Raw genomic sequence first — 25,905 nt, forward strand, 5'->3', positions numbered from 1 at the left:
AAGGTATACAAGTGGATAAACAAATTGGTGTCAGTTTGATACCAAACTCAACGCTCCTTCTCTGAAGCTGAATGTTGGTGCACTGTTATCAGCTGCTAATAACCTATTTATTTGTCAACTTGCACTAATGCAAAAACAAGTAGAACAGTTTGGGTTACTTTTTTTGGCACCCATGGATTTAGGTCAAAGCCACTACTATAGTATGGACTTTATTATTTTTGAAATTTTAATATATGGTATGGCAAAATATTTCCATTTAATTCTCAAATATTTCAATTTCATCTGTCTAGGAATGGTGACAGCTGAGATGTTCCAAAGTTTGTGCAACAGTGATGTAATGCAAAAAATGACGGAGACATTTGATGAGGTAATTGCAACATGAAACTATGACTTCATATGGCTCATTTGAATAAGCAATCGCTATCAATATGAAAATTGGATAGTACTGTTCGTTGTCTAGTATCTCTCTCTCGCTCATTGAAGCCTGCATTCCCTCTTTCTTCCCCTGTAGGAAAGGTTTTATGCACATCTGGAATGCGAAGCAGTCAAGGTGCCTGAAACAGAGAGTATTCCTGTCTTCAATATTTTCATGATACTTCCCTGCATCCTTGCTAAGTCTTGCATCTAGCTCTTTTTCAATAAAATAAATAAATTGGGGGCATAATATTTTTCCTCTTAAGATCTTCTAATAATGATAAATACAGTCTAATGGCTGCAGGTAACATCATGCTTTGGGACCTTGTTGATAAGTGCCTTTAAAAATATATAGTGTGGATGGATGGGGAGCTGCTGTTGAAACTAGTTGTCAGTTGGCACGTAAACTTTTTTCCCTTCCCATTTTGTTGATTGTATGAATTTCCATTGCTGTCCTTTTGATGTGAGAGCAATAATAATGTGCATTACTAATGTCAGATCACGGTCCAGACAGGATATTTTATTCCCTGAAGTTTATTAGAAAAACTGTGTCTTTAAAGTGCCACCTCCACCCCTCAGTCTTGCCTGGCTAAGGAGGCCAGCCTCCACTGTCTTTTGCCAATTATCTCACAATCCTCTGAGTGCCTTTTTCCATGCTTGCCCTCTAAGTTAGTTTGCCACCCTCATCTTATTTGTATCCCTCCTTAAGCCCCTGCTCTGAGATACCAGTAAATTGAAAAGTCTGACTTTATCCAACTTGGATTTGAGACTTTTTACTGTCCTGGAGTGAATACTGTGCTTTACTTTATAGTGGCCCTGATTGGGCAAACACCTAGGCTATGCCTACAAGAGGAACACTTTACCAGTACAGGAATACCAGTGTTCTGTACTGTCAGAACACTCCTAGTTTGGTGCAGCTATACTAGCGCTTCGCACCAATATAGTAATCCCCAACCCCCCACGGGTGAAACAAGCTATACTAGTAAAAGCACAGCTTTGCATTATAGCAACATCTACGACAGAGGCTTCTGCTGGCACAGCTGTATTGGGGATCACACTGCTTCGTGCCCCTGACCGACATAGCTATGCCATGTGAAGTCTGTAGTGTACCCGCAGGGCTGTCCTTAGGATTTATGGGGCCCCACACAGTATTATTAAACTGGTGCCTCTATGCCTGATGGCAGCCCGGGCTCACAGCCCGAGGGGGTGGGGGGGAAATAAGGCAGCAAAGGATAGCAAGACGCCCGGCCCACCTCATGGTGGCGGAGAGTCACAGTTCCCTGAAAAGACCCCTATACCCTCTCCCTCACGCAGAATGAACATGCAGAGAAGGTACCTAATTAAAAGCACTAAATTTGGGAATAAAAAACGTCAGTCACAGGTTTTATGATATGCCCTGAAGTTTGTCAGACATTTATTTGCAAAAACTTTGTAGTAAGGGCGAGTCAGTTGTCTTGCTGAATACAACATTAAATGTTATGGAATATATGATGCAGCTCTTCTCTGTTTTACATTTTCTTAATCAGTATTTCTAAGCTGATTTTACATTTTAAATGTACTCATAAGTCTTCAGAAAGTAGTCATTCCAGATTACTACATATTTAACTCATTGAAACAAAGACATTATTTTAAATTAATCATGTCACAGAGGTTTAGTGTGTTCATAACAATGTTCATTGCTTTTAGAAAAAGGAAACACTAATTTACTTTGTGTGATCTCTGTAACAATAAACATGTTTATGAAATGTCACCAACTTTAAAAAATATGTTTCCAAAGATTTTAGGCATAACAAAAGGGGCTGAAGGGAGAAAGGGATGGACAGAAAGGACAGGAAGACTTTGGAAGCAAGTTTCTTTTACTATAGAAATTAAAATTAAAATGTGTATTTTAGCTACGGGTGGTCTTTTGAAGGATTTATTTAAAAAAGCTACATGTCTGAAGATCCAAGCATTTAAGACAAAAGAGATTGTGCATCTAAAAATCTATGCAAGGATTTTTTAGAGATGTGATTTTATAAGCTTCACTAACTCACTAATGAGATATTTTTAAAGCAAATTTTAAACTAAGGTCCTGTAGAGTAACATGTTCTGAGTAAATATTACAGTAATGCACAACTGTTTTTTTTTTCAGTAAATTCAGGGCATGGCTACACTGGAAACTTCAAAGCACTGTCGTGGGAGTGAGGTCCTGGTAATCCATCTCCATGAGGGGGGGCAGCTGGGAGCCTGTCCACACTAGCGCTTTAAAGTGCTCAGACTTGCTGTGCTTAGGGGGGTGACTTTTCACACCCCTGAGCCAGCAAGTTAGAGCGCTATAAAATGTAAGTGTAGACAAGCCCTCAGAAACTGGCAGTGTATACCTGGGGTTTGGCAAATGCCTGTTAAATGCCTTCATTACCATTTGCATGGCTCTTTAACAGTTTCAGTGTTGTGCTAATAGGTTTGGCAGGCTGGAAGTCTTTTTCAATTTTAAGGTTTCAGAGTAACAGCCGTGTTAGTCTGTATTCGTAAAAAGAAAAAAGAAAAGGAGTACTTGTGGCACCTTAGAGACTAACCAGTTTATTTGAGCATGAGCTTTCGTGAGCTACAGCTCACTTCATCGGATGCATAGCATATCGTGGAAACTGCAGAAGACATTATATACACACAGAGACCATGAAACAAAACTTCCTCCCACCCCACTGTCCTGCTGCTAACAGCTTATCTAAAGTGATCATCAAGTGATCATCAAGGAAGGCCATTTCCAGCACAAATCAAGGTTTTCTCACTCTTTCCCCCCCCCCCCCCCCACACACACACAGACACACATACAAACTCACTCTCCTGCTGGTAATAGCCCATCCCCCTCTGGAGTAAGAGTCACCAGGCTGCAGCAGCCAGCTGTGGGAACCTGCAGGAAGAGTCAGAACAGGGATAGGAAAGCCAGGAGGGTGGACACTAAGACCCAGTGATGCCCCATATTTTCAGGTGCCCTACGCAGCTGTGTATTCTGTGTATGCCTAAGGCCTTGTGTACCCTGGCGTTACACACATGTTCATCTTTACTACCTTGAGTAGTCCCGTTGAAATGGAGAAAAGATTTCAACTTGGTAACACTTCTGAGCAGGAGGACAAGATTAAGCAGTTTGTCAAATCACTGAAATGATGGGACTATTAATAGTAGTAAAGGTAAGCATGTGAGCAAGTGTTTGCAGGATTAGGGCCAAAATGCTCACTTTCTCTTGCCAGCAAAAGTGCTCAGGGGGCTGCCCAGCGACTTCAAAATATAATGGGATTGAAAACATTAAAACAAGTTTAAATCATTTCAGATCAACCATTTTCAGCGCAATTTGAAATGCACAATAATTAATGAGGGTTTTGTCTTGTCTAAAGGACGCTGGAATCCAGAGTGTGGTGAATTTTCAAAATATCATTTAGCTATTTTTTTAAGATGATAATCCCCAAAGAATGCCTAAATCCATGTGAAACTGGGATTGACTGATAAAGCTGTTAGGTTTTTGAAATACGGCTTGCCCTCACTTGCAAACGTGAGCATATTTGCCTACCCTTGAACTGGGACATTTCCTGGGGGTCAGCTGTTTCACAATAGCAAATAACTGAATGTTGCAGATTGATACATATTTAAATTTCTAAGGGAGAAGCAGATGCTGTCTCTCAGAATAAACAGTAAAGATTATAGTTTGCACACTTCAGTACCTGATGTTTAAATGAAACTTGGCACTGACTACTTGTTAGTACAAGAGTACCAGTTTTTAAATAAAAACTGCATTTGTCTTTTACTGAAGTACACATCGGTTTTAGCTAAAAACAAGCCAAATAAAAGGGGATTGTGTGCATGTGTGTGAGATGTATACAGTCTCAAGTTTAAATGACATAGAATCATAGAATATCAGGGTTGGAAGGGACCTCAGGAGGTCATCTAGTCCAACCCCCTGCTCAAAGCAGGACCAATCCCCACCATCTTAAAACACGATTCACAATTGGTACTTTTGTGTATGTAAAATCTTTCAGAATCACTTCTGCAGTTTCATCAAAAGCTTTTATAATTTTGTCTTTTGCATTCTAGGAAACAGGATTGCAATACAAGAAATTTATGGCCTATCCCTGGATTCTGACTGTTACTTGGCCAGTGGACATGGTAAATAGCTGCATTTCTTGAATATCCTTGAAGTAAAGATTTCAAATGCTGCATATATGTGAAAATTGTGCTTGCTTAATGGTGCAGTCCAGCGGTACAATGGTGAAAATCAAGTGCAGAGTTGTTGTCTGCGTGACTGCAGAATTGCTTTAAATAAACAAATGTTCTTGATGTATGATGGACCCCATTCAGCAAGAACCTGAGCACACAATGGCTTTACAGGAATTGAAAGTGCTCAGCACCTTGCAGGATTGAGCCCTGTGTGAGATGCAATAGGCATATGGTGTTCAAACATCTGTTTGAATGGAATGTGTCGATCTAGAACAGTATCCAACTGTGCTTTCTTCCATCACCCCGCTAGCCTACTTGGCTTTACTTATGTGTGTGTTCTCCTCATGCACACCCTTAAAAAAATTCTTGTTTTAGATAATATTTTGGAAGGGCCACTGTCAAGTGAAATTTGGCTCAAAGTTTAGGTTTCATTAAAATAATCTTTTACAAAATTGAAGACTAATAGAAATTTCTGCAACTTTAAAAAGAAAATGGCAATAGAATGTATAAAAACAAAAACTATTTCTCTTTGGTGTTTGATATCAGAAATAGCTTGCAGCATTGTGCTGTCTATGTTGTTGTAATGTGCCCATCGCCATAGTGATGTGTATACAGATAGCAGCAATTCCATCCCAAAGGACCAGGCCCTCCGTCACCTATGCCTCTTTCTTCGAATTAGTTTTCTTGTTATGTCTCCAGGAAAGATGCTGTGGTTGTTCAGTAAAGGCTTGCATGCACTGTATGCAGAGAGTCTTACATTGTTTTCTAACCGTGGCATGATTTGTGTTTCTCTGCTCTACGATGGTAGAGTTCCATAGTAGATTGCCACGCCCCTGAGAGTTTTACTCTCAATTAGCCATAGTGTCCCTCTTGACTGGAGCTATCTACTGGATTGTGGGAAGAAGTGAGTGTGACACGCTGTACCCCATGTGACGCTCTGTACCCCACATTCACCACTTTTATATGGTTATGATATATTGTGTACAAAGTATGCCCTAAGAGGTATAATTTGAAAACTTATAATCTGCTGAATATTCTTATCCTGTTGAAATGTGTGTAAAATTATGAGATTTTGCTGTATGATTGTTACTGAAATATGTTGTTCTGGGTAATGCCCAGAAACCATTTTCTCAGAGACAAAGATGCACTGGAATGGCAGCAAGCTGTTAAAAAGCTATGACCTACTTAACTGGCCATTCACCAGCTGGGGAGAAGGCATAAACAAGACACTTACATTTCATCCCAGTGATGGTACAAATCTCATATACACAGTCTATACCCCGACGGGGGGGAGGGGCAAATCCTCAAAGAGAAGAGGATAAAAAAATAAGAGGCAGTGACCTCCACGTCACCTCTTCCCCTCCATCTCTACTGGTGGTAGCTAGATCACTTGAAAGACAAAAGAAGCATCATTGAACTGTGGGAGTGGTTCTGGCCCCGAGGTTTTTTAGCCATTATAGACTGCTGTATGCTTTTGGTGAGAAAAATTCCTTTTTTTTGCTTTTAAACCTATTAGCCTTTGGTAAAGTTTAGGAATTTTCTTGTTTGTTTATCCGTTTATTTCTTTTGTAACCAATTCTGACTTCTAGGCCTTATCACTTATGATCGCTTAAAATCTCTCTTTCTCTAGTTAATACAATTGTTTTATTGTTTTATCTAAACCAGTGTGTTTTGGTTGAAGTGTTTTGAAACGTCTACTTAGGTCAACAAGATTGGTGCATAATCATTACCCAGTTTTGGAATGATGAAATATCTAAGAGCTTGTACTGCCCAGGAGGCTACTGAGCAGTACAAGACACACGTTTTGGGGGAGCAAGGCTGGGACTGGGCTTTCATGTATTCATCTGGGAGTGATTTTACATGTGAGTGGCTGTGTGTGAGCAGAGCCTGGAGGGGTTGCTGTTCACCAACAAAGCAGTGTAAAGGGCATCCCAGGCTGGAGAGCTAAATGGACACAGAAGTCCAGCAGTTCAGATTGCACCCTGGGGAATGTCACAGTGAGTTCTAAGACGGTCAGTCTGCAGCCCATTGATGGCTTTAAAGGTTAGCATCAGGACTTTCTAGAACATGAGTACCTCCATGTGGCACTGATGAGAATCTCACTTGACACCAAACTGAAATTGCATATTTCTTCACTGTTTCAGGTGGGAGAAATGCAGGTAGTAAACAAGCAGCACAAATGAAAAGTAAATGAGACTTTCAGTTTTTATAATTATTTTTTCCTTCTAATATAGGACAGTGGAGACTATCCACTCATCAAACCGGGACCCTACTGGAAGAAGTTCAAGGCCAATTTCTGTGAGTTCACTGCGGTGCTAATCCAGCAGTGTCAGTACAGCATCCTCTATGATGGTTACATGATGGACACAGTCATCTCACTGCTTACAGGGCTAGCAGACTCCAGTGTCAGAGCATTCAGGCACACCAGCACTTTAGCAGGTAAATACAATTCACGTTGCTGTTGCAGTTTTCATCAGAGACTGTAGGTTTTGGTGACTCGTGTGTTTACAAAACTGATCAAACGTAAAAAGGACTGTAAGCTTTCCGAGGCAGGAATGGTCTTCCTTTGTACATTAACAGTGCCTAGCACGTTATGGATGCTACCGTAGTATTAATAACCTCCTTCTGCATATATATGTTGTTAGAGGGCTTTCCCTTCACCCTTTGCCTTGGTTCTTGTCAGCAGACAGAAAGCAGAAGACCAGAAGTCCGAAGTGTAGGCAGTGTGATGTTTATTGGGGTTAGTTCCAAGCAAGCATGTCCATAGATCTACATGCCGGCAGAGTCTGTTTCCCAGTGTTCCGTTCCCAGCTCTGACACCGCAGAGCATTTACCCCACATCCCCCGTCCCAGCTCTGACACTGCAGAGCCTTGCCTGTGTCCCAGTCCGTATTCCCACCTCCTCCTCAGCCGGCCAAAATATACCTGCAATGCATGCCCACAGTCCCACCCCTTACAATTTGGTCTTTTAGTGTTATATACCTCACCCCCCAAAACCCTTTTGCCCCTCCCGACTGGTTGCTTAACCTTGCCTTAAAATAGGGGTTTAAACAATCTTAAAGTGTGTTCTCGAGTAACACTTTAACTGCTCTTATCTGTTCCCATTGTACTAACAAACCCATCTGACTAGGCAAAAGCAACATACACAATCTTTGTCCTTTGTTTACACATATTAGTATAAAATATAAAAGTATTAAAGGTCAAACACAAAATTCTATCCAAGGGATAGCTCAGTGGTTTGAGCGTTGGCCTGCTAAACCTAGGGTTGTGAGTTCAATCCTTGATGGGGCCATTTAGGGATCTGGGGCAAAAATTGGGGATTGGTCCTGCTTTGAGCAGGGGGTTGGACTAGATGACCTCCTGAGGTCCCTTCCAACCCTGATATTCTATGAAACAAGCCTATATACTAGCATGTGTGAAAGTAATTTGGAAGCATTGGACATGATAGGTATCCTGCTGGCTTTAAGAAAAGCACAGGTATTTAAAATATGTTCAAGAGTATCTCGGCACCCCAAAATTCTTGTTTGAAGAGGAAGCTTGGAATGTAGATTATCTGTAAAGTAGATCAGTTGCATTTTAATATTTAGCAAAATCTTTTGTAACAGCTGAGATAATTAACTTCAGAATTCTGCTATGTACTGGAAGTTATGCATAACTTAGTTTTCTGTCACTAATTTTCCTTCCATCCCCACTGAGTTAATATAATTAATATAAAAGGGAGGATCTTAAAACTTATGAGGCCTGTCCTAAGAAACTTGTCATTCAAGAGGTTTTTTATGATACCCCTACTAAAATGAATACCTTTGTAGCTTGCTTATCTTGCACAGCATGACAGTATCTAGGTGAGTTTATACTTTTAAAAAAGCCAACAATTGGTCACAGCACAGCCCCTTCCCTCCTGCTCCCTCCCCCCCCTTTTTTTTTTTGCCTTTGCCATCCGTGCCCACTGACAAATGGAAATCTAGCTGTTGGTCTGAATCAACAAAAGTAGACACACTTTATACGGTTTCATAAAGACCATCAGACTCTGGCTCATGTGGTCCTGAGCTCTTGCACTGATGTTACTACATTTCTTCACATCTGAGGAAGGCGCTTATCCTATAGCTCTAGATTGTTGTCCAAAATTAAGGAGGAAATCTGCAACATGCAACATCACCTGGACCAAAAGAAGTATTTCACCAGGAGTAGAATAAAATACCTCTGACAACCCTTTTGTTTCCAAGCCAAGTAGTAAATTTGAATGAAATATTACCCCAACATCTGTCTTTTTGCTGCTCCTACCTTGGATTGTGATCTTACAATTTAAGCAGGGTTGACGTTGACCAGTACACTTGTTTTAACATGTTGAATATACTTTATAATGTGTACCGCTGAGCTAAGGCTTACTTATTTGGTTTCTCTTCCTTTTCAGCGTTGAAGCTTCTGACAGCACTTGTAAGAGTAAATCTAAATCTTGATGTCAGCAAATGTAACGCTCAAAGGCTGTATCAAGTGGAGAAGAACAGGGTTTCTGTCAAGAGGACCAATCACAGACTGGACCAATTAGAGAGAAAAAGGAAAGAGGTGGGTCAGGTTTGTTATTTGGGATGGGTGAAGATGTAGTAATAGAGGTGGCTCTTTTCTGGCTGCTGACTTACACATGTTTTTCTCACGCTTGTGAAATACAGGGAGGTGATATTTGCTAAGCATCATCAGTGATAGATTGCAAAGCAGTTCTCACTTACCAGGTTCAGTGCTGTACTGACAAGCACTCCAGACATGTCGCACACAACTGATCTGTGTTTTACTACTTGCTGTAGCCATTATGCAGCAGTAGAGTGCGTAGTATTCTTTGAAGTCTCTGTTTTGATGATAGCCTCTCAAAATTGGGGATGTGACTAGCTGGTGAATTGGCATCTCTTCTGTGCGCATCTGGTAATTTTTTCATGTCTATTCATACACATGCATGCACACACAAAACTGGGCTCCCACAAACCATGAGCCAAATTGGTCTTTGCTCAGATTATACTCCTGAATTAGACCAACGATATTGGAATTTATCACTGTATGAAAAAAGGATTCTTAAAATGCCATGTGACCACAATTTAAACTATGGCTCATTTTTCTCCTGCTGCCCGGACTCCATTATTCCTTTCCTGTCACCCAGACAGCCTCTTGTGACTCTCCTACTGTCCATGCAGCATCCTGCACCATGGAAAATTGTCTTTTAGGTGCTGGCATAGTTTGTTGCTGCACAAATGTGAGAGAGAGTCCCTGCCCCGCTAAGCTCGCAACCAAGTACCTCCGATGTAATCTTTGAACTCCGTCATGGGTACAGTTGTTGTATTTGTAAGAAGAGGCAGCTTCTGTGGTGAAAGGTGGCTAGGTAGGACAGGAGAGACAGACTAGGGCAAGTGTTAGCTTCCTAATCCCAGTCTCTTGGGCAAATCAGAGGGAAGAGGTGTGGGGTGGGAAATTACTTGTCACCTTCATGGTACCTTCATTAAAGAGAAATGATAGATTATAACTAAATGATCTATTGTCTCTGAAGACGTCTACCGAGTTTTCAGGGCTTCGTCAAGGTGCCCACTGGACTACCTCATCCAAAAGTATTCTGGGGTTTTTCCAGCTTCTGACTTTTCTTCTACCATATGTCCAAGTGTATTACAAAGACAACTTAGACTTACACATGCAAACTAATTGTGTAATGGCATGTATCATTCCTTCTGTGTATTGCTAGAACAAGGTTCTTTTCCTCAACCAATATATTATATGAAGTGTCTTAGAACTAGGATTCATAGTTGAAATCCAATGACATTTCATTTTGATGTAGTTGCGCCAAATCAAATCCCTAATGTAGACAGGCTCATTTTTTTTGTACTGATGAATTGTGCAAACAGTAGGGTTTGCACCCAGTGTAACAACGTGAATGTGGTTACCTTGGTATGAATTTCCTGTCATATTCCCTACTTGGAACTTTCAATTTTTTTGGTATTTTCAGTATGAACAGAAACCGCTGGAAATAGAGAATATGATGAATGCTATTTTCAAAGGGACATTCTTACAGAGATATCGGTAAGAATATTTATCATTTATATGCTTTTGAAATAGCACCCACAGGCCTTAATCAAGACTGGACTCCATTGTGCTGCATATTGTACTAACACATAGGAGCCCACTGTCCCTTCCCTGATGAGTTGACAATCTAACTTCCCTCACTGAAAAAAAGAATAGGAAGGAATAAAAATAAGTCTGTACAGCATACATGCATCCCATAAGAAAATCTCACGCAAAGTGTCCCGGTTAAATCAAGATGAATATCCAAGGGACAGTAGAATTTTCTCTGAAAAAGCACATAATACTGAATTATTTGAAAGAACCCATTTAGGCTTAGAAAGTAACCCCTTCATTATGTACACTCATTCTCCACTCCTTTGCTTCTTCCTTCTGGCTACAGACTAATAAGTTTATGGTTGAAAGACCTTCCAAACCCTCAAAATAATTGCAACTTGTGTAGCTAACAGGGTTTTTTTCAAACACTACCAGATTCTTTGTAGGGGATTTGTAGATTAAAGACATGTTTAAAAGTTACTGAGTGGACACTTAAGATGCTACTCGGGATTGCATGTATATCTGCAACTCTTGATCTCCTGCTCGGAAAAGCAAATAATTAACCTGGTAACTTTTGGGTATTTATAAATGTGTTTATAACACAGTTTTGTAATTTTACAGTGATGTGATTCCTGAGATCCGGGCTATCTGCATTGAAGAAATTGGCAGCTGGATGAAAATGTATCCCGATACATTCTTAAATGATAGTTACTTGAAATATATTGGATGGATGCTGTATGATAAGGTGAGGATTTTCGCCTCCTCCTCCCTTTATCTCCCACAGAAGGAAAGTTGATTTTAAAAAAAATTGTTCTAAAAGTTAAAACAACTTAGAGTTATATATTCTTACATGGTCAAAAAGTCTCCCCTCCTCCAATACTATGTTTTGTTTTAAAACTCACCTTACACCACTAAGTAATAGAAAGCACTTACTTTTATCCATCCTATGCACAAAGCTGTGTGAAAGTATGCGGCACTGATCCATGGTGTGTGTATGTATAGCTTTGCTGGATGTATATGTATGTGACCTTGAGCAATGTTTCACTTTATTGGGTAAGTTGACTTTGAAACCTATCCTTGCTAAGTGGTGACATGGAATACATCCTCTGTATGTACAATTTTAGAGGTAGGGTAAACGTCTGTTTTAAGATTGACAGTTGTTACTTTGTTAAATTATATTATTTCATAGAGAGAGACAATAATACTCTTTATTTCTGAACTGGAAAACAAGTGGAGCTATAAGAACATTTGGAAAATATTATTTAAAATCTCTAAAGAGAGGTTTCAAAGAGGGATGGGCTATTACCAGCAGGAGAGTGAGTTTGTATGTGTGTCTGTGTGTGTGTGTGGGGGGGGGGAAGAGTGAGAAAACCTTGATTTGTGCTGGAAATGGCCTTCCTTGATGATCACTTGATGATCACTTTAGATAAGCTGTTAGCAGCAGGACAGTGGGGTGGGAGGAAGTTTTGTTTCATGGTCTCTGTGTGTATATGATGTCTTCTGCAGTTTCCACGATATGCTATGCATCCGATGAAGTGAGCTGTAGCTCACGAAAGCTCATGCTCAAATAAACTGGTTAGTCTCTAAGGTGCCACAAGTACTCCTTTTCTTTTTTCTTTTTACGAATACAGACTAACACGGCTGTTACTCTGAAAACTATTTTGTTATAGTTCAGTTTCTTTTAATTACCTCTTATATTCCTAAAATCTTCCAAATAATATTTTGCTTTCCCCTCACCCCCAAGGCTTTTGTCCTCTTCTGTTTAGCAGTTTTCCTGTTTTAGAGCAGAGGTGAACTTAGTATGTCTGTCTTTTTAGAAGTTAACCTGTAAACATATTTTTCTCAAATTTACCAGTGTGTGCTTAATAGCCTGGCAGAGGCAGTATTTGCTGTGAATGGTTAATTACTGAGTTTGGTACTTTACTTTTGTAGGGCATCTTTTAAAATAAATAAAATGAGTTTATATAGCTCCTGTATAAATGCCAGAATGTCTTTTCTTTTGCATCAGGATTATATATGATGACACATAGTTCTTTGAATAGAATATTAGTTAACTGCAAAGCCAGCAGAGGGTGCACAAATCACGTTGTTTGTGTTTCATGCTATAACTATATAAGCAGTGGTTAAACTTCTTTAAAAGGAAACTAACTTACCAATAACAGCCCCCTCTCCCACAAAGACTTTTAGGGCACATTTAAATAGCAGGATTCTTTTGGCAGCATGTACTGTACATACCCACGTAACCCCTCTTCCATGGGTATACACAGCAGAGTGAGTAAATGGTGAGACATGGATTAAGTCAGTAGAATAAAGACATGCTTGAAGGGTGTGGGTATGAAGCCGAGTACATTCCCTACACGTTTTCTACTAGCCCAAGCTTTGCCTTCCATTTACACTGCTTTTTTAGCAGAGTAGTATCCTGCTACTGCAGCCTTTCTCCTCCTCAGCAAAAGACTCTGGTAGTGGGGAAAGGTTATGTCAGCTCCTTGCTGCTGAAGCCCTGCTCCACAGAGAGGCTGGGGTCAGTGGGGAAAAGGCTCAACCGTTCCTCATTGCCTCCCCCCGCCAAGGCCTTTCCTCACCGGAGGGAAAGGCTTTGGCAGTGGGGAGCAGCTGAAGCCTTTCCCTGCTGCCTCCCCTCTGCTGGAGCCTTTCTTTGACATGTGTAGCAACACACTGCAGTGAGGACACTTTTCCCTGTGGTGTGTAGCTAGATGTGAGCTACAGGGCACTGAAGGTGGTATGTAGTGTAGATGTAGCCATAGAGTCTCGAGAAGTTTCTTAGATCAATCATAGCAACTTTTTAAGGTATGGCCGGTTGAGAGATCTTTCAGATTACAAACACAGAATTTCCATTTTTCCCTTAGAATATGTGACATTGCTGTCAGTGCAATACAATATGAAAATTCTAGAAATTTGGTGTCTTTGGCTAGAGCACAGAACCCCATCTGCTGTCTTTTACCGGAGACTGGAAACAGCTGCTTTTTTAAAAAAAGAAAAAATGTTTGTTAACTGGAAGCAATCACTCTAGCAAAAACTAAGTGAGATAAAATGAGAAGGCCTCTGGATTTCATCTCCATCCAGTTGACTGATTACAATACCAATCTTGCATTGCGGTACTGGCTTTAAAAAACATACTGCAAGCTATTCCTTCCCATTTTTGTGTGGGAGGGTGTACCCAGATCGTTGTCATTTGGGAATATAGTTCCAGAGACATTTGCCAAATAATTTTAGGGCCCAAATCTGAGTAACCACAAAATTGTTTTAAACTACAGGAAAATGTAGCCCAGATAACCTGTGGCATTCTAAGTATAGACTAAACTCAGTCAGTCACTGGGAGGCTTTAAAAAAAGGTTTAAACGCTTATTTGGTCTTCAAAGACTTATTTGCATGTTATGACTTATTTTACCCTTCTGATGCCATTTTGACATGACGTATATTTATAATGCAGACTTAATGCTGGCATAGAAGATATTTCCCACACCCAACTGGATGCCCCAAATCCGTTTCTCTTAGTGGTACTGAGTTCAAAATAAAAAAAATGAAAAGTCTGTCTGTGTCCCAGTAAGAATTGTGAAACAATGTCCCGAAGGTGTAATTTTCTGCTGGAACAACTTCAGTAGTTAATTATTTCTAGAAGACAGGAATAAATCTTGCTTTTTAATACTAAATACAAATAATGCAAAATCTGGCAACAGCATTCAGTAACAATAACTATACAGTTAACCCCCTTCCTAAATAACTGTCGTCCCATTTCTCAAACTTGGTCCCCTAGTTGTGCATTTTGACACTCAAAGTGGCATTTTGATACCTACAGTGAGTGTTTGGCTCCTACGTATTGATCTGAGCAATTAGATATGGAAGAAAAGAAAGGGGCAGGGAAAAAAATTCGTCTGGGAGGTGAGAGGGATGGAGGCTGAAAAATGGAGATGAGCAGAGGTGGGGTAGGCGAAAGGAGTAGAAAGGATGACTGATTTTCTAAGGAAAATAAAAGATGTACTACATACACACACGCTTGGGACATCCACATGTGTCAGCCTCGCTTTTGAGTTGTGTAGGGAGTTGTGTGATGCTTTTATTTCTAGAATGTAGCATTTTCATTAGAAAAAAAACATTACAAAAATCTAATCCCTCTTGGAACAAAATGTGCTTACGTTACAGAAGAAAAGATTCAAGAACAAAACCAGTCTTGTGAGCCTTGCAAACTAATTTGAGATCCTCTACTTTAAGGTGCTAGAGAAGTGCTAAGTAGGTAGATCCCCTTGTACTGAGGAGGAAGCTGAAGCACAGGGATGCAATGATTCTCTTGCTGCTTTGCATGGGAAATATGGCAGAAGTGGGAAAAGAGCTCAGATCTCCTCCTGACATCAAGTCCTGGGAGCTAACCACGAGATCATCCTTCTCCTGTCTAATTTCAAATTAGTTTGAGAAGTTGTCCATGACAGGACATCTGTGTGGTTTGACATTCCTTCTATGGAAACTTCTATGTCATGACATCCCCCCAGATGTCATGACAGTTCACATGTACATCCTGCAACAGTGTCTCTGTAAAACTGGCATCTTATTCAACAGATCTACTCTCTGGATGTATTCTCAGTCCTAGTCTCTGACTTCTCTGAACAAAAAAAGCGTTCACTATGTTTTAGTTTGGCAGTGCTGTGGGGAGAGTGAGCTGGGTTCTTTTCTCAGATCAGCAGTATTTTAAACTAAGTTCCTGTTGCAGAATCAGAGAGACAAGAATGGTGATTCTGGTGAGGGAAAAGAAAAGAAGGCTTTATCTGTAGCAAAAAGCTGCTGAGATCATTTGGGAAGAATTTTAACTAATGGAAAAAGCAGTGCGGGATGAGTAAACACTCACTCTAAGGAACAGGAAAATGGGGCAGGAAATGTGGCTTAAAACAAAGGAAAGAAATGTAAAAAAGATGATGAAAATAATGGTAGTGGAGGTAAATGGATTGTTCATTCTTAGTCCCTAGATGTAGTTTCCTTAACACATAAAATACATGTAGGGTTAAACTGAGAGATTTGAGGTGGGAAGGGAGATTAGGAAAGGCAAGTGATACGGTTTTAGGAATTAACTTTTCCTATGTTCCAATATTGTCTGACTGACAAATGCAAATGACAATGATTTTTCTCTGCTCCAGTCAATATCTGACCATCTGACACAACCAGCACAACTTAAATTTAGCACAGATGTAGTCTTTATTCAGGATTACAGCCCAGGAATGGAACAGTGTGGGGTGGGACTGGGATTGAGGTACAGTGGTTTTGCTGAGTGTGTTTATAAATTTGTACAGCTCTTGTCTGTGGTATGCCAGGTAGTAGTCAGTGGTAAGTAGCAAGTTTGGGCGCTCATCCTGCAAGAAGCTTCAACAGGTGCAGCAGTCCACCTGCGGAAATAGGGCCTTAAATTTTAAAGAGGTGAGCAAAGTTCAAGAAATGTGCCTGATGTATGTGAAGGTAGAGAAGGATAAATTAGACGACTTGAAAATCAGTGTCCATATTCTTTGGTGATCTTTCATTTTCTATTTCTAACTAAAAAGCATCTTACACAGACTCATTAGTCAACGCCTGCTGCTGCATGGCATCGTTTGTGTTCCGTCTTAAGCGTCTCTTAAGAAGAATGGGAAGTTTGCAGTAACGGATAGCCTCCTTGTAGGCGATCTGCACTGCTTGGGTTTCTTTTATTTTCCGGCCATGTTAGAGGGAGAAATGAAAAAAAAGAAATCTAGTATGAAGGAGATGATAGTGAATATAAGGCTGTAATTTATTGCAGGGGCTCTGCAGAAACCCTTTGCCATGAGAGTTCAGCAGAGCTCAGTGAGTTCTGCTTTAGAGCCCTAGAATGACTGTCTTTTAATATTCTTAAAGGTTTTGACCTTTTAAAGTTGCAGGATTACACTTGAGGCATTTCAAAGTCTAGGAAAAGGGCATTCTTTTTATAGAACCATTGTGAAGAGTAGTATTGACTTACAGAGAAACAAATGAGGTAAATCTTTATAAAACTCATAAATATTTTTGGTATAAACCAACTATATTTGTTAGCCAAACAAAGAAGGGAACCTGAGGACTTGTCTACACTGGAAAATTGTATCATGCTAGAACATATTTTAACCAACATGAGCTCAGACGTGTCTTAGCACTCAGGGTAGGTAAGGACTGTTGTATTTATCAACATTTCAGCAGGTTGTGGATAACCCTAGGAGGGAATAGAGGGGATTCTAGGATTAGTCACAGCCAGTCGATGTGATGTGTTAAACAGGACAGCTCTTGGCTACTCTGAGTGTTTTTATCTGAAGTAATTTATCAGTGTAGACTTGGCATGAGGGAGTCTAGATGGTGTAACATAAAACCTTTACTGGGTGCCCCAGCGTCAACGCGAACTCCGTCATACTGACTTAGACTAGTTTAGTATTGTGTAACATGCATACATTTTATCTCTGAGTTTGGCCCACTTAGTCTTGGGGCTGTAAGAGACTCTAAGTTGGTTTAACTCATATCTGAGGAAAGTGTTGCAAGAAAAACAAATAGCAGAAAGATATAAGTAGACCACCCCCAACTTTCACCTTCTGACACCCTGGGCATGGAATTATATGATCGTGGACTCCTTGCACTCCCATTGGTAATTGGTTATAATTTCTATGGGAGTGTAACATGAGCTTAGAGATCACCTCTCAGTTTGGCCCATTGTATGCTGTTAGGCATATGTGACATAACTATAGATCTGTCTGGTAATGGAGATTGAGGCAGTTTTTGCTTTGTCCATCGTAGGCGTTTATAGGGCTCCCATTCCCATAGGATGACCACCAAATCATCAGTAAATAACATCAGTGCCAAAGATTTGTCACTTAGCAGATTCTTCTTTGTCTAACAGCAACCTGAAGTGCGGTTGAAGTGTCTGCTGGGACTGCAAGGAATTTATAACAGAAAAGAGCTGGTATCCAAAATGGATCTCTTTACTAGCAGATTCAAGGTAAATGGAAATACCATTTTCTATTTTTAAAATCCGGTTTGGCTAGCTACACAGGATCTGATATTTTGAGCAGAGTTGGCTGTCAGTCCCTTAGACAGGCTAGGATTGTTGGGTGGGGGAGTTTGTGGGATGTTGCTCTTCATTCATGAGAACATTCTGGTTTTGCTTTGGCCAACGAACAAAGTGGGGTTGGCAGGCTCTGCAGACAGCCATGTCCAGTCTCTTGGCCAGGATTCTTTTGGCAAGGAGTATTTGGCATCCCAAAGTCCCCTGTGTTCCTTTATCCCCCTCAGAACTGGGTTTGTATGTTAGATGTTGGATTGGGTGATTCTGCATAGATTGCTATTGGAATGTATGATTCTGTGCTGATCCAGCATGACTCTGTGATCCTTGCAGAACGATTTCCTATCCCCAGTCTGAACAAGTCAAATGCTAGGCAGTAAATGGATAGCTTTTGAGCATCTGTTGGGTGAGCTGAGCAGAGGCCATTGTGTCCCTAGTACACTGCACTGATCAAGTTGCCACGTACAGGCTAGTTCAGGCAGTCAGCACTCTACTTTTTAATGTTACCTTGGTTGTGATTTCATCAGCTGTCACTAGCTAGCCTTGTCAGTACTTGGATAAGAAAACCCAAGGTGCTGCAGGAAGTGGTATTATGACTCCATAGGTGGCACTCTTCCTTCGGAGGACTGAACCAGTGCCCCAGCTAGTGCATACTCTTCTGCTAGGCCTGCAGGTACAGTCTTTTGGATGTCATGTAAAACCAAGGACTTGGCTCTTCGTAGTCACTAAAAATCCCATAGCACTTTCTGAAAGAGGAGGCTCATAATTCTCATGTTTTAGCCAAGTTTCAGTCTGAGTAAATAAACTCTGCCTATCTAAATTCAATCCATATTTTAAACACTTTTACAGCAGCCCTCTGTACTTCTGCCCCAATCTGTGTAGTATTGCTGTGCGTTGTTAAACAGCCATGTGATCCAAAATGTACTTACCTTTTTAGCAGGGTTATGGCTTCCAGAATTTTTTCACATTTGAGTAGAGAAATGATTTATGTAACATTGTAGGTTAGAATTTATCCTGATTTAGCATATTGTTACTAATTGTTCTTCATTTACAAATAAGTGGCCAATCATTCTTAATTTGTGAGCTGCAGTCAGTTTCTTGTGGAGACACACTTGCATCTACACAAATTTCGTATTGGTCAATTAACTCAAATAAAAACGTAACATAATGATGGAACAACTTGGTGGTAAGCAAATTGCCTTATGTCTCTTAGGAAATAGTCATTGCAATACAAATAAGCCTGTTTGTTACTAGTGGAGATGATCTAACTGTAGCAAAATAAATATTTGTCCAGAACAAAAAGTGTTACATCTTTTTATTGTCGTTTTACATCCATTAGGATCGAATTGTGTCCATGACTCTGGACAAGGACCATGAAGTAGCAGTTCAAGCCATGAAACTCTTGATGCTTATGTCACAGTAAATAATTTTTTTAATGTTCTATATTGTTTTAATGGCAACGAGACCCAGATGTAACCAGTTGAGGAATCCTCTTATTACTGATGATGTGCTCAGAAACAATTGTCCCCTGCAGGACGTGGGTTAAACAGGATAACTACAAGCTAAAAATCAGTTGTGAAGTGCGTGACTAAAGTTAGAATGGTACTTAAGAAGTATGGTTATCCATTATAACACATTCTGGAGAATCATGTTTATTTTATAAATGGTATTTTTTAAAATGTGGGACTAGTGAGATTTCTTTGTCCCTTTGTGTTTTGCACTTTTTAAAAATTTGTATAAAGACTCTGCATCCCATTGCAGATACTGGTCAGATTTTAAGATCCTGCAGGAGCCAAAGCCTCTGGTGATTCAAAGTATAAGCTGACTCCTGCATCTGGCCAGGGGGAGATGGCTTCCATACATGTACAACATTGCACAGTTGACCAGATGCATTGTGGGCTTTGCTTTTCCTCTGAAGCACAAGGTATTGGTCCCTGCTGGAGGAAGGATGTAGAACTTGATGGACCAATAATCTGACCTGGATATGGTAAATCTTACTCTTATTGAACCAGCGACATGGAACCCTGAGTGCTGACTGACTGACTGAATTGTGACTTGCTGAGGTCAGTCTTCAGAATGAGCAGTGCATGCAGAAGTTCGATAGGGATTGTCTGCACTGGGAAACTTACTGAAATAGCTATTCCAAAATAATTGTTTTGGTGTAAGGCCCTGTGTGTTATTGTCTTTCTGGAGTAGCTAGTTCAGTACATTTCCAAGTGTAAATGTGTCCTTATAAATCTGCTTTTCCTGTTTCTTCTCGTCTGCTCCCCCATTTGTTGTGTTTCTGATCACAGCAGTGTAAGTCTCACTGTAAAAGGAGTGCACTTTTTTCCCCTATAAAGTGAGCAAGGCTTTTTTGTATCTATATTCATTTAAGGTCAAAAGGGATTTTATTTGTTCATACTTAAAACCACTTCTGTATAGGCATATAAGTCCAATGATTAGGCAAATTTATATTAAACTGTACACCAGGCCCACTGTAAGTATTCCCCCCCCCCTTGCCCCCACTTGTCATTCTTGTGAAAGTAATTGTTTGAATCTGTGCAAGCAACAAAAGATGCAGGATGGTTTCTACCTATCTACAGACACTGGTACCTGCAAGCAGTTTTAGGGTATGCTGCATTTGGAGCTATGGGTTTGATTTGCAGCTTGTACAGACATACTTGCGCCAGCTCTGATTGAGCTAGCGTATTAAAAATAGTAGTGTGGCTGTGGTAGCACAGGCAGTGGGGAGCCCGGGGCATGGCTAGCCGCTCGAGTACATATGCTTGGGGTCCAGGCTGGTTTGTACTTGGGGCAGCTAGCCTCTGCTGCCCCTCGCCACTGCCCGTGCTTTCCTGCCTACGCTATTTTTAGCACGCTGACTCGATGAGAGCTAGCATGCGTGTGTCTGTGTGAGCTCGGAATCACACCCCTAGCTTCAAGGATAGACATACCCACGATTACATGAGGCCAGAGAGGTGAAATCTGCACAACTTGGATAGTAACTTTAATTTAGGACCTTTGTTTGCATTACAGTACCAGAATATCCTTTTGCACTGAAGTGCTGCTTTATAATCACAGGAAGTGATTATTATCTCCCTTGACACTCCGCCCATTTAGGTGGCATTACTCCAGGCTTACACCAGCCTATATATGGGAACAGAATGGGACCCATTGTATATGTTCATTGTTGACATAGCTTGCTTTTTTACAGGACGTATCATTGTTTAAATGACACTAATAGTAGGTAGGTTACCACTGCTAATATAAACACAACGACCACTTTGTATGACATTTGCTTCTCGATATTGCATTGTGCTTTGTTATAGCATCTATGTGCATAACATGTCCCTGTGCTAGGAAGAGTAGTGCACCATTGTTAAAATACAATGACTCTTTAAACCAGTTAAGGTTGCTCTTGTTCTATATCTGAACCAACAAGTGCTATATTGGCACTGCAGCTGTTTAGCTTCTCTGGCGTTATTGTTGGGTTCATGTTCTCACTAAACTCATGAATGCTAACTATAGTCAAAAAGTTTATTGATTGTCTGTGTTTTTAGGAAAGCCTTGTCTAAACAAAGTTTAAAATTAGATTTCCAGCACTGCGCAGTTCCTCCTAAGAAGTTTTCCAAACAACACTTGTCCGTTATAAAACATATTTCCTCGTAAATAAAATGAGTGCATGTTTTTGTTGATTAAGCCATGGCAGAGGTCCAGCAACCACATACTTGTTGTCTTTGTTTCTTCTCCATCTGTTGCAGAGCCAACAGCGCTCCTAGTCACTCTGAGCCCTGCTGATTTGGTTTAATTATTGGGAAGATGAAGATGGGAGTTGGGGACTGAAATGAATTATCCACAAAGCCAATCAAGAATCTTATCTCTTTTGCTTATAAAATTAGCACAGGACAGTCTAAATATTTTGGGTGAAGAATTGCGCTAAACTCTCTCTGATAAAGTTGCTTTAAGAGACTATATAAAGATGCCTTTCCAGCAGGGGAGACGTTTCAGAAGTGATTATTGTCATTCCAGGAGCAGAGAAGCACTCGCATGTGTGTCTACACTGCAAGTGAAGGTGTGATTTTAGCAAAGGTTGGCGTACCCCTGCTAGCCTGGGTAACAGTAGCAGTGTAGCTGTGGTGGCATGGGCTCAGCAAGGGCTAATAACCTGAGCCATACCTTTGCTGTGGACCCTGGGTACATACTTGGACACTAGCTTCTGCTGAAGCCCATGTCACCACATGTACACTATTCTTGTTATCCACGCTAGCTAGATTTAAGGTGGCATGAGTATGCCTACTCATGCTGCAGTCACACCTTCACTTGCAGTATAGACATAGACCCATGGTGTCGTACCTAAGATAGCACGGGAAGCATATCTTGGCTCATAGACAGTATCTGGTCTTAAGCACTGCAGCTTAATACATGCAGAAACGCAATAGGTGGGGTTGGGAATTGAGAAATTCCTCAAAATGAGTAATAACAAAAGGGTGACTGTAAATATTAGATTTGTTCAACCGATCTGCTTCCTGTACGTGTTCAGTCACAGTTGCTTGCTTACTTGGCAAAAAAATGTTCACCTCCTTTAGTCAGGCAGTTCCAACTTATCTGTGGGAGCTGGATTCTGCTCTAGTTTCGTCATCAGCAGAATTGTCAATTAAGTTCTAACTGGACATACTTCTGGTGAGGCCTAAAAAGTCTTTTCAGATACTAGTTTGAATTTTCAGTGCTGCCTGTAACCCCTTTCTGCATAACGTTTAAACTACATAAATTTAGTATAGAATTATTGAGTAAGTTAACATCAATCCTCACAATACCCTTTTTAGAGTATAATTTTAACTGGTCAGACACTAGTCTATGAGATGAGGTTTTTTACTGCTTCTTTTCTCTACTCTTATGCAGAACCCTCAAGCTGTGCACTTACCTGGCCTGGGTAAATGCACATTCTTATTATCCTCCTCCCTATTCCTTCATATGTATATATCCATTTTTGCATATTGTCTTAATTAAATGGTAAGCTCTCTGAGTGAGGGACTTCCTTTGCTGAGTGATACAGCACTTAGCATGATGGGAGCTTGATTGGACCTCTAGGTGCTATCGTAATATAAATGGTGCTACAAAATGCCATGGAATTGCCAGCATTAACGAGGACAGAGCAGTGATACCAAGTGCCTTACATTAGAAATAAGAAGGAAATAAAACGTGAGGAAAAATGTGAGCCACAAAGATTTGGTAGAAGGAAGAAGTGAGAAAACAGCAATTCTGAAAGATATTTGGGAACCCTAGTGGACGGCAAATAGACGTGAGGTTGCAATGCAAGATGTCAGTAAAAAGGGCTTTGGGGCACTCTGTTTCGAGGTATAGCGACAAAGGAACAGAATGCCATGCTCCCTCATTATAGTGCTTCAGTGAGAGTGAATTAATGTGCTCACTTCTGGACTCTTCACTGCCAGAAAGAGTAGAGAAAGTTCAGAAAAGAAGAACAAAAATGACTGTTGAGGAAATGACTGATTAGGAAAGGTTAGAAGGGGTGTACACAAGTCTACAAGTAGCTGGAGAATGTAAATAACAAGGGGGAAAATTATTTTGGCTCATACAAATCTGGTTATAATTAGAAATGATGAGACTAAGGCTATGTCTACAGTACAAAGTTAAGTCGACTTAAGTTACATTAAAAGAAAAGGAGGACTTGTAGCACCTTAGAGACTAACCAATTTATTTGAGCATAAGCTTTCGTGAGCTACAGCTCACTTCATCAGATGCATTCCTTTGCCTTCAGTCCTTTTGGTACAATGTCCATCTGTTTGCATTGGAAAGGAAGATGATGTCTGTCTGTATCTGTACGAGTTTTTTCATGAAGTTGATAGATTTCCACTCCATACGGCTAAATGCAGTGCCTTGCATAATGACAGGTTTCAGAGTAGCAGCCGTGTTAGTCTGTATTCGCAAAAAGAAAAGGAGTACTTGTGGCACCTTAGAGACTAACCAGTTTATTTGAGCATAAGCTTTCGTAAGCTACAGACTAACACAGCTGTTACTTTGATATCCAACCACCGCTGTAATTAAACTGCAGTTCCATGTCCCCACTACGCTCCTGGTGTTGGCGGAGCGCATCCACAGTAGCTGCTCTTGCATCGACACAGAGAGCAGTGCACTGTGGGTAGCTATCCCACTGTGCAACTGGCCGCAGGGTGATTTGGGAAGGGTTTGCAGTGCCACATGGGGCAGGCACAGCATCTCATGATGCTGGTTTCTCAATCTCAGCATTCCATGGGCATCCTACTAGGTTTCCAGCTGCTTTTCAACTGTCCTGGTAACCTGCGAGCCAGCCATCTGTGTCAGAAAGCATAGAGCCTTCACTGCTCTTTAGTATTGTGCTGTGCATTATGAACACAAAGCTATAAGAGGAGCTCAAGGCGGGGAGGAGAAGGCTATTCACCACCACCCTGACCTCAGCCTCCTCCTTGTAGAGTGGCAGGTCTGCAACTCTGCACCAGAGGCTAATATTTGCCTCCCTTGCCTCCTGCTATGCCTGCTGCAGCTCTTTGATTTTTACATGGCACTGCTGTGTGTGTCTATCACAGCCCTTCACCTCCATGCCCTGAGCAAGTTCCTGCTGCTGGAGTGGAGCTGTGACTGCAAAGCCTCCTCTCCCCACAGACCCAGGAGATCCAACAACTCTGGTGTACTCCAGGCAGGAGTGGGTTTGCTGCATGGAGCCGGCATGTTCAGCTAGGCAGTTGCTATGTGAGCTCTCCACGCCGAGAAAACTGGAAGAGACTGTGTACCTGGCTGCAGGGCAGTGGAGTTCAAAAGAGTGGCCAGGGTAGGCATTGAGGGACACCTCTTGGAGGCCACTTAGGGCAACGTAAGCAATACAGTGTCACTGCATCACTCTAACTATGTCGCCCTAAGCTCTGTGCCTCTCATTGAAGTGGTTTTATTATGTCAAAGTAGCAGGCGAGTTAAACTGGTGGGAGGAGCATTGCAGTGTGTACAACTTCATAGTTACGTCAACATAAGCTGCCTTGTGTCGACAAAACTGGGTAATGTAGACCCACCGCCCCCATCAGCTGTTTGGTGGGTGCACTGTGCTCCCCATCAGCTGATGAGCGGGGGCCGTGAACAGCTGTGGCTGGTGGGTGATGAGCACCCGTTGTTTTTTCCCTGAGGGCTCCAGCCCCGGAACACGCATGGAGTCAGCACCCATGACACCATTAATGTAGAGATATGAGAATGCTTTGAGATTTTTTGAAGGAAGAACCAAGCCTGTCTACACTGTAGTGTGGCCTAAGATCACAGAGAAAACTTAAGTTTGGCATCAGGAAAAGCTGCTTATCAGTGAGAACTATTAATACTTTGCATTCTTAGTGCCATCTAATTAAAATACCATACTGGCGTAAAAAATTAAGTAATTCTCACTACAGCCCTGTGAAATAGGTGAGTAGTGTTATCCTTATTTTACAGAGGAAAGCTGAGGCTGAGAAGTTAGGCATCTCTGGTTTCACACACAGTCTTTGGCAGGAGCCAGAAATTGGGTAGAGAGATCCTACGCTTGTGCTTTAAAAACATCCCTGCCCGTCCCGTTTCTCTGTTAGACTGTGAAACTGACTCTAACTGAAGTGGTAGAAGCCTCATTATTTAAGGCACTTCAAAATTAGAGCTGGCAAAACTCTAGTAAGTATACCATAGCAAATAATGCCACCTTGGCCAGGAACTGAACTAGATAATTCAGTAGGGCTTTTCCATATGTAACTCCTATGCTTGTCTCTGGAGAAGAAATTGAGATCTGATAGGTGAATGCATTATTTCTAAGATCAGGTAAGCCACCTGGGGTTAGCAAACCTGTGCATACCTATTAGATTATATCTGTTGTTTAAATGCTATTGTGAAAAACATTTTCATGTGACTTAAAGGAGATGGGGAGAGAAAGATATCTTGTATGCAAATAAGGAAATTATCTGTCTTCCTCTCTAAGTTAGTGGCCCTTAGACTGTTTCCTTTAGGGATATGTGAAACCAGAAGTTTATTTGATTTTTCTTAAAATTGCTAAAATTAGATGTAGAGGTTGTGCGTGTCTGTGTGGGTGTAAAACTTTCTTTCTACTATAAGTTAGTCCAATACATTCTGGATTCTTTCTAATGGATGATTTCTGAGGCTTACAGTTTGGTGGCAGATCCTGCACTAGTGAAAGGGGA

General features: G+C 41.0%; 1 protein-coding gene across 2 annotated transcripts in view; it reads left to right on the plus strand.

Moving 5' to 3' along the window:
• Positions 1-25,905, plus strand: part of LOC141995100 (cohesin subunit SA-2-like) — a 95,728-nt gene that overhangs the window by 21,930 nt on the left and 47,893 nt on the right. The window contains exons 8-16 of one of the 2 annotated variants that reach the window (XM_074965950.1): positions 291-367; positions 512-550; positions 4,480-4,551; positions 6,837-7,041; positions 9,014-9,165; positions 10,583-10,656; positions 11,314-11,437; positions 17,567-17,665; positions 19,068-19,147. In XM_074965950.1, the coding sequence (XP_074822051.1) occupies positions 291-367; positions 512-550; positions 4,480-4,551; positions 6,837-7,041; positions 9,014-9,165; positions 10,583-10,656; positions 11,314-11,437; positions 17,567-17,665; positions 19,068-19,147 (922 nt within the window). The remainder of the gene's footprint in view (positions 1-290; positions 368-511; positions 551-4,479; positions 4,552-6,836; positions 7,042-9,013; positions 9,166-10,582; positions 10,657-11,313; positions 11,438-17,566; positions 17,666-19,067; positions 19,148-25,905) is intronic. The other variant, XM_074965958.1, reaches the window with a different exon arrangement.

The sequence above is a fragment of the Natator depressus genome, chromosome 1, assembly GCF_965152275.1.
Source record: "Natator depressus isolate rNatDep1 chromosome 1, rNatDep2.hap1, whole genome shotgun sequence".
Classification (NCBI taxonomy): Eukaryota; Metazoa; Chordata; order Testudines; family Cheloniidae; genus Natator; species Natator depressus.